The sequence below is a fragment of the Anguilla anguilla genome, chromosome 4 (assembly GCF_013347855.1).
Source record: "Anguilla anguilla isolate fAngAng1 chromosome 4, fAngAng1.pri, whole genome shotgun sequence".
In the NCBI taxonomy this organism is placed as follows: Eukaryota; Metazoa; Chordata; class Actinopteri; order Anguilliformes; family Anguillidae; genus Anguilla; species Anguilla anguilla.
Genome location: NC_049204.1, coordinates 7,262,924 through 7,272,353, shown reverse-complemented (window position 1 = coordinate 7,272,353; position 9,430 = coordinate 7,262,924). Strand labels below are relative to the sequence as shown.

General features: G+C 46.3%; 1 protein-coding gene across 1 annotated transcript in view; it reads right to left on the bottom strand.

Moving 5' to 3' along the window:
* Window positions 1-4,091: 4,091 nt before the first annotated feature.
* The window catches only part of LOC118226072 (phospholipid phosphatase 2-like), a 29,099-nt gene continuing 23,760 nt past the window's right edge, over window positions 4,092-9,430 (bottom strand). The window contains exons 3-6 of the mRNA XM_035415331.1: window positions 9,004-9,266; window positions 8,550-8,607; window positions 5,886-6,062; window positions 4,092-4,294 (exon numbers count right to left, since the gene is read on the bottom strand). Of these exons, the coding sequence (XP_035271222.1) occupies window positions 4,145-4,294; window positions 5,886-6,062; window positions 8,550-8,607; window positions 9,004-9,266 (648 nt within the window). The 3' untranslated portion in view covers window positions 4,092-4,144. The remainder of the gene's footprint in view (window positions 4,295-5,885; window positions 6,063-8,549; window positions 8,608-9,003; window positions 9,267-9,430) is intronic.

Here is a 9,430-nt window from a genome sequence, read left to right as displayed (position 1 = left end):
GTTATAACTACAGACACAACACTAGCTTACTGAATGAAACAAGATCAGACCATGCTTTCATGTTTGTCCCTCTTCTAGACTCGTTCACACTGTTTATAAGCACAGTCCAAAACTAACTGATGACTTTAGACTTCATATGAAATCCCCCCAAACTACAGAAGCCCCCAGACTGAGAATGGCAAATCTAGGGAAAACTCTTGCCCTTTGAATGCAGTCGTGGGCTTATTGGTCCAGAATCGATTCCTGACCATGCCTGAGCAACATGAGGCCAGGAGCTTCATGCACAACATGGCTTCATGTGCAGTTTGCCACAGCTAACTGCACCATGTGACCCGCCTACACCATGTGACAGAGGTTAAAGGTTAAAGGTCAAAGGAGCTATGCTTAGATTGGACAGGATTCTGTTTCCACCATTTGTCGAGCCAATTAATATGATTGGGCGTTTAAAATTTGGAGAAAAAAAAAAATTCCAGGGTATGCAACTTGATTTCACAAATCCATATCACTGAATTAACGCTGGCAAAAACCAAATTGTCAATGCAGGTTCTATTCTATTATGTATATAACTTTTGATTGCTCAAGCTTTGTCAAATCCTTCAGTACTGACTCTTGGACCTGGGTCCTCTGCAGCACTTTTGTGAGCAGTCCTTTCCTTATCCTCGGACCACATCCTCAGCAAAACCGCCAATGTGGAATTAAAGTGAATCTGTAACGTCTTGAAATATTTGTAAATATTCAGCCCACTCCCCCATCAGACTTTGCCGGTCACTGGAAGGGCAGAAGACGAGGCCCAGTCAATATCTGGCCACTTCCTGGTGTAAAGCTCAGAACAAAAAAGCAGAATGTGGCAAATGAATATTTGTTTTATGTGCATTTTGAGTAAACTGTGCTATTTGATACTATTTTTCTTAAACAAGTAAACTATACCACTATATAGAGAGTAAAATATACATCATAGCTTTGTCTTTAATACCAGGGGGTCTGGCTGATACAGCGTTTGAGTACAGGAGGGAGTTATGAGCTAATTAGTATCAAAGGGCCACTCTTAGGCTGTGTAAAATCCAAGGCGATGCTCGATTCGTGAGCTCGCTAAGCTGCGCTAAACGTAACCTGAAACAAAATGGAAACCCACAGAGATCAGACTTCACAGCACAAGGGCACTTCCCTAAAGCAGTGAGAGCAGTGAGAAGGCCAATACTTCCCGGCATCTTCGCGTTTTTTTTTTTTTCGTTTTTTTTTCCGTTTTAATCAAATAAGAGCCGGCCATCCCGGGCCAATACCTGCGTGACTGATTACACGTTTCACTACAGTGGTTTCTCGTTTCAGGGAATTCTAAAATTGCCTGCATGCAGATTCCTTTATACGCCAGATCGATGAGATTAGCCAACCGCATAGCAGGGTCGGCCCTTCGAAAACCTCACGACCAAAAACCACGTGAACGTGTGCAGCAGGCAACAGCAGTCTCGCCACTGCACGCAACTCATCGCTGTGAAAAACAGAACCGTCGAGCAGCTTCGCAACTTGTCGAACCTTTATCACGCTGACGTTAGGCCATCTATCCCCCCAAATTTCAGGCATATGAGATTAATATTGTGCTAGCAGAAGGGACCTTGTTCATTGTGGGTTAACACACACAGAAGGGGCGTACACAGCTGTATGTTAGTCCAAACAAGACGAGTGAAAGGCCCAGTCCCAATCATGGCAAAAGTTCCAGAAACGTCCGAGTTGCGGCAGATACAAGGTCTTTGGTGTGCTGGGCTGAGGACCGAGGAAGTCCAACTTTCTGCCACGTCCCAATCCGTTTCCAAGGCAACCATCTTGGGTAATACGTGGGCCCAGTCCCCATCATCTCGCAGCTGCTCAGTGTCTCTGATGATGGATACAAGTCCTCCGGAGAGAGAGAGAGTGCGTATCTTAAAACAACACACAAAAAACACAAAGGCGGGCCCATAACTGTACATCAACAGGAAAGAGGCTAACGTTATAGCAGGCGCCATCTCAGTTGCGGTGACGGTTGGTTGTGATTGTGATAAATGTGCAGTGCTAACCAAAAAAAAAAAACAAAAAAAAAAAAATACAGAAGAAATACGATAAGATTATTCTCCAGCAGTAACAGAATAAAGTAATGACAAAGTGACGGGGGTGTAAAAAAAAAAAAAAAAGATAATTAAATAACGTATGAGGCATTTCGTCCCGTCTTAACTCCAGTCCTGCCTCTTCAGCAGACCCAAGGGTCAGAAGTGTTTTTCTATTTTCAATCTTGAATAGAAAACAATGTGGAAAGAGAGGTTCCATGCAATAATTTATCAGGGGCGCAGAACTCCATTCTAGGCCCACCCCCACCAGACATTTTGGCATCAGTTAGACGTCTAAATCAACGTCCGTCACGGAGGTCAACATGAAGTTAATTAGTAGGGCGGAAATTAAAGTTTTTTTGACGTTGGTAATTCGGTGAGTACGAAACAGCGATCTGTTTTTAGGTAGTAAATTTGGCGTGTCATGACTCCATGTCAATCAGCCTTGATCCGCCCCCAAATTGTTTTGGGGGGACCAGTGTGAGTGGGCCAGGTTGTTGTTCCAACCAATTATTTTGCCTTCATTTTTCACAACTTTATCAACAACAAAAAAAAAAAAACATTGGACAGAATAATGATTGGGCTATTTAGAAAATGAAGAGGAGAAGCTGGCATCAAATCCTGAAACAGATTGGTCCGCGTCGCTCACCAATAATTTAGAAAGTGGAAAACCTCGCCTAAATTAAAAGACTGCTACACAGCTCTGATGACCGAATATATCGTACATGCTGAATTGTGCAGTGATTGTGCAACGACATAGTGGTATTGCATTCTTAGACATTACACAGTTTAAAAAAAGGGACCATTAAATCTCTCATTATCCTCTTTCCTCATTCATCTAATGAGCATGGCAAAAACAACAACTACAACAACAACAACAACAACAACAAAAAGAAATCGTAGATAAACTTCGAAAGGAAGCAGAAATCACATTATACAGAGTGAGACAAGTTTCACCACCATGACAGAACTCACTATGTCACTTATGCTAAAACACCACCTCCAAAAAGCCGTCACTTTTCACACCCTACATACCACAGATACGTTTAGGTATTCATACACTTCATCTAGGCTTGGGAGTCATAAGTCACTAACTGCGCGCAAAGACAGAAACAGGTTTTGATGTCATAAACCACTAAATGTCAGACCAGGAAGACTCCGCGAACGCACACGTCAAATTTTTGTCACTGCAGTGACAAACAGAAGTGGGTCTTCTGTTTGTCACTATACACTGTGAACAGCGCTGCACACCTTGCTGTACTTCCAATAGTATGACATACACTGAACCGACTGCTTCTAGCCTACGCTAACGCTTCAATGCAGGGATTTCAAGCTGAAATTCTGGAGGGCTGCCGCTGCTGTGTCAGCTATTTTTTTGATGTGTTCTGGCCCTTAAGTGCTTCATTTTAAGTCGTTGTTTAGCTAAAGAGTCGGCACGCCCTGTTTCCAAGACGAAAAAATGGGCTGTTATTTAAAATGAAATCGTGAAACCCAGTTGAGACTGCAGCCCACCAGGACCGGAGTTTGAGACCACTGCTTTAATAGACGATTGCATCCTTATTTGCTTAATTTTCCTCTTCCTGGTTATTTCTTTCTTTGTCTTCCCATCCATTCTTTATGTATTTTCATCATCATATTCTTTCAGTTCTTCCAACTGTCATTACACAAAAGCATTAACCTCCTCAAAAATATTTCCAACAGTGACTTTTTTTTTCTCAAAAAATGCTTTTAAAAATACCATACAAACATCATTTGGAGTGATAAGACAGCAAACACTTATATAAGCAATCATACACACACACACGCACACACACTCACACACATTCTCTCACACACACACATACACACACACACACACACAGACGGATTGGGGTGATCAGTCTTTCTGTTGGAGGGCACGCACATTCTGCACAGACACCAGTGCGTTGTGTGTGTTGACGCCGTTCCCTCTCTCAGTCCAGTGGTTGTGGGGGGTGGAGGTGCAGGAAGAAGGGCGGGGGGGGGGGGGCAGGGGGTTGGGCGGGGGGTGGGATTTGGGGTGAGTCACTAGGTGGCGGACATGCCCCCCCTCACACCGACCCCGGGTAGCTGTAATGGTTGCTATGGTCGCCGTCCGCGATCTGTAGGCTCGGCTTCACCTCCAGCTCCTCCCCCTCCGGCGTGTCCGGGTTCGAGCAGCGCGGGGACCTCTTCTTGAAGAAGTCCGACACGTAGCGCACCTGCGGGGGGGCGGGGGGGGGGGGGGGGGGCAGGTATGGGAAACCAACATCAAGGCCCGTATTCATAAAGCATCTCGGAGTATGAGTGCTGAGACATGGATATCAGGTTTCTCCCCGTCCATTACAGTATATAGCCTTCCCCCTTCATGAGCTAAGATGTAAAACTGATCCTAGGGCAGCACTCTTACGATGGGACACTTCATGAATAAGGGCCCTGTGGCTGAGGCTGGCCGCAGGCAGCAAGAGCAGCTTTGATGATAATATTCATAAAGCATCTCCGAACAGGAGTGCTGATCTCGGAACTTTTACTCTGTCCATACCCTAACACAGCGGTTCCCAACCCTGTTCCTGGAGATATATGCACTGCGAAAACTAAAAAATAAGTAAATAAAACAATAAGATTATAAGTCTCATTGCGCAAGACTAAAACAATTGTTAAGACAGACTTTTTTTTTTGCAGTGTGTAGGTTTTCATTTCAACCCTAATCTGGCGAACCTGATTCTATTAACGAGCAGCTGAATGAGATCTCTAGCTGTTGATAGAGGTGTGCTGTGTTAGGGTTGGAGTGAAAACCTACAGGACGGTAGATCTCCAGTTATTGAATGAGGTGTGGCTTTGTTAGGGTTGGAGTGAAAACCTACAGGATGGTAGATCTCCAGTTATTGAATGAGGTGTGGCTTTGTCAGGGTTGGAGTGAAAACCTACAGGACGGTAGATCTCCAGTTATTGAATGAGGTGTGGCTTTGTTAGGGTTAGAGTGAAAACCTACAGGATGGTAGATCTCCAGTTATTGAATGAGGTGTGGCTGTGTTAGGGTTGGAGTGAAAACCTACAGGATGGTAGATCTCCAGTTATTGAATGAGGTGTGGCTTTGTTAGGGTTGGAGTGAAAACCTACAGGACGGTAGATTTCCAGGAACAGGGTTGTGAACTGTAGGCTGCTGAAACGTATTCATTGCGAGTAAGAAGGTCAAGCTGATCGTTGATCAGCACTCCTGCTCTGTACAGCTTTATGAGTGCAGGCTCAGAAGTGTTATCACATCTTTGCTTTGTGCTTTGAGGCCTAACCGCTGCGGGGGGGCATGGCTATCAGGCAAAGGAAACAGCCCATAATATTTTATTACTGCTGTAATCAGCAGCCTTTTGTCACGTGATTATTTGAAATAATTTAACCCTTTCGACACCATTAAAATTGTAACTACGGGGACAATTTTAGAAGAAAAATCTACCGTCAGAAAGAAAATTCTGCTTTCATATGATTGTACACACTGAACATTTCGGTAAGCAATTCTCAAGGATTTACAAGCTGTACCTGCGTCTAACGAGTCAAAACATTTGACGTATAACAAGCAGGAAATAATCAAATTTTACACCTGGAACGGTTTCCCCACTGGTGCTCATGCGGTCAAAAAAAGACTGAATCTGCGTTTTGGTTTCCATCGTGACTCATTGTGAATTCAGCGGCTAACGCCTCCAGGAGAGTCCCCCGTGAGGCCTTCGGTTGTTAAAAGACTCACGGTGAAAAAGCCTCACGCTGAAGTGAGGAGCCCCCCCCCCCCCCAGGAGCACGAGCGGATTCGGCTGCACTTACGTTGAGGACGGCGATGAGCGCCCCCTGCAGGAGGCCCACCAGAACGTCGCTCCAGTGGTGCTTGTAGTCGGAGACGCGGGTGTAGCCCACGTACAGGGCGAAGGCCACCAGGAAGAACTGTATGGTGGGCCGAAGGAGCCGCGCCCATTTTGCCACCAGCCGGGCCTGCACGTAGAGCTGGAGGGGAAGACAAGGGGTCAGCGGGTGTTTACACACGTGTGTGTGTGTGTGTAGGTGTGTGTGTGTGTATTAGTGTGTGTGTGTGAGCGTGTGTGGGTGTATGTGGGTGTGTGTACGAATGTGTGTGTGTGTGTATGAGTGTTTGTGTGGGTGTGTGTGTGTGTGTTTATAAGAATGTGCGTGGGTGTGTGTGTGAGTGTGTGTGTGTGTGTGAGTGTGTGTGTGTGTGTGTGAGTGTGTGTGTGTGTGTGTGTGTGTGTGTGTATGAGTGTGTGTGTGTGTGTGTATGACTGTGTGTGGGAGTGCGTGTGTGGGTCTGTGGGCGTGTGTGTGTCTGTGTGCGCCCACAATATAAACTATTACTGCAGCTTAATGTCAGCTTGTGGCTTTGGACACATTAAATAGCTTCTCGAAACCTGAGGTCCTTCTACCTTTTCTACCTGCTGTTGACCATTGACCAACATTTTCCATTTTCGACCAGAATCCTTTTTGAAAAAAAGCAAAAGCTATATTTGACTGACCATATGGCCACGAGGAAAGCAGCGAGTGAGAAAGAGAGCAGTTTTCCCCTTACAGTATTTAACAATGAAAATTCTGTTTGGCGAACGAAAAAATGAAAGCAAGTAATTTATGACTGCCTGTGTGTTTCAGTCCTGTTGGATGTCTACTGATTCATGATAAGCAGTACGATGCACGTTTCCTCACGTGAACTGTAATAGGAGTCAAACTCAAAGCTGGATCCTTCTGATAAATGAACTGCACAGCCTATAAACAAAATGTCAAACTCCAAGCTGGACTAAGTTTTACAGCACTACTGCCTGAGCTCTGTTTCTAGGCTGCGAGACTCCGGGACACAGAAAAAGTGTAACGGCATCAAGGCTGGATAGGGGGCAACATGAGCTGGAACACCCCCCTGAGACAGACAGACAGACAGACAGACAGGACAGGACTGGACAGGACTGGACAGACAGAATCCATGCCCTAAATGGCCTGTCTCTGTGCGACAACAAAAATGAATAATGTGTCCAGGATATCGAAAGGCAACCCCGGAGGAGAACGCGGCAGGGCAGTAAGAATGACTAAACGCTTAGCTTGGCATCGGAGGCTCGTTTTTAAATTTTTATTTACACGGGTAACGATGGCTAGCGCCCCTGCCCCCCAGCTCCACCCCCCCCCCCCCCCCTCCCCCCCCCCCCCCTTCAGACAGACTAGCACAGCGCTGCTACCCCCACAGAACGGGACAGAGAACACGAGCCGAGGCCGTTTCCCTGGAAAATTACAGGAACCTCACAGGACTTTACAGGCGAAAGGCGTCTGCATGCTTCAGTTCGGCGGGGCCTCCGTGTTTGTCCTTATTTGCGCAAACACACAGCCCCCCCCCCCCCCCCCCCCCCGTTAAAAGGACGTTTAAAGCCCACCTCCTAGGATGGGACCGTGCGGCCCTACATGGGTGTGTGTCTGTGTGCGCGAATTTAGGACCCGCAGCGGTCCGTGGGATCCCGAGGTAACGCCAGGATGTGAAATTTTTAGCCCCGCGCGTTTCGTTAGCGCTAACGTCGCCGCCGCCGCCGCCACCGCACGATCTGACCGCGGTTTCTGTGACACAGACACATATTTTTTATACGTCTTCAGTTAGCGCACCTGCAGCTCAGGCTAAATTCTCCCCTTGCCCAAAGAAATTTCATTTATTATTCATTTGGCAAACGCTTTTATCCAAAGCGACGTAACATAAGTGCATACCGAAGGTCATTGGACACCTGCGGAACGCAGGTTCAATATGGTACAACGCTCACTATGTAACAGTCATCCAATACGGGAAGATGTAAGCATGAGAAGGACAGTGGATATCTGCACTTCTGTTCTAACACAAAGTCCATGAGTGAGTAATCGAATATGGCAAATTTCAAAAAGTGCAAAAGACAAAAAAAAAAAAAAACCAACATTGGTCAAAAGTGTAAGTGCTAATCTTGTAGACACGGATAATAAATCTTATGCTCATGATACTTTCTTCAAGACATTTTCCAGGGGGTTCGGCTTGAGAGGCATCCAAGTTTTCCAAAATTGGCTAAATTAAGATTTTCTCTGGTTTAATTTTATTCCCTTATTTCGCCTATTGAAAGAAATCCATTTTGAAATGCTGTGTGACAGCCTAACCTGTTTGCAAACAGCACAACACAAACACGGAAGACCGATTGGTTGATTATTGACCGATTCCTTAAGCCTATGGAAGATTCCTCAGAATTGAAATTCGCTGATCTGCCGACATATTCATGGTACGGTAGAGTACAGTAACGACAACAAACGAACACTTGCAAAAAGTCACCTCCATTTACCAAGTGTCAAAACAAGCTGAGCCGTTGGTCAGTGGAACTTCGTCAGAGTACGGTGCCAAAATATTAGCTGAACCGTTTAATCTATTCGTCGTGAAAGCCTGAGTCTGTAGGTTGTCTGGGCGATGGTGCCAGGCGTCCCCTGGATACTCACCGCGAGAAACAGCATGCAGTACATCCCAAAGGAGGAGTGTCCAGAGTAGAACGACAACCTGGGGTGCAGAGAAAGCATCATAAACACGTGACATCACACGTGTGACATCACACATGCTCTCTCTCTCTCTCTCCGTAGGTGCAGACACGCTATGGGCGAGTTGTGCTGAAGTGGTACAGCAGCTGTGGGCTGGAACCCTGAGCTCAATGGGAAAGCCCGACTAATGCTTCCTAAACTTCCTCCAGTACCCTCAAACCTGCTCATCCCTGTGAAGAGCAGGTCTTACTACCAGAACCAACAGGAATTATGGAAAATTCAGTTTGAAAAAAAAAACAGTAATTATCCATTAAGGCATATTGGCTGCCATGACATTATCTCTGACCCTTTGCATCATCTTTTAATTTGCACTTTTGCACGCCGCACCGGACGCAACGCCAGTCCTAGCCTCGGGTACCTGGACTCAGTGACGGCCCGCGGGGGGCCGGTGCAGTTTATCTGCGGCATGTAGCCCTGGCAGACTTTGGGGGCGCAGACGGCTATGAAGTTGGGGCGCGGGCGCCCGATGGTGAACTTGGCCAGGTCCGTCAGCGACTGGCTGACCGCGGCGCCGAACAGGAAGGTGCCCACCACCTTGTAGAGCGCCGCCACGTACTGGTTGAAGTCCGAGTTGGAGTAGATCTTCTTGCTGTACACCAGGTAGGCCTCTCCAGAGGATATCTGAGGGAAGGAGAGTCAGGACTGACTGAAATGCACGCAGGAAAGATTCAATATCACGGGATATAGATATTAATATAATTAGAGGTTCTAGAACACAATGTCACAGGATGTATCTTAGTATAATTCAAGGTTCTGTAACACAATATCAGAGGATATATCTTAGT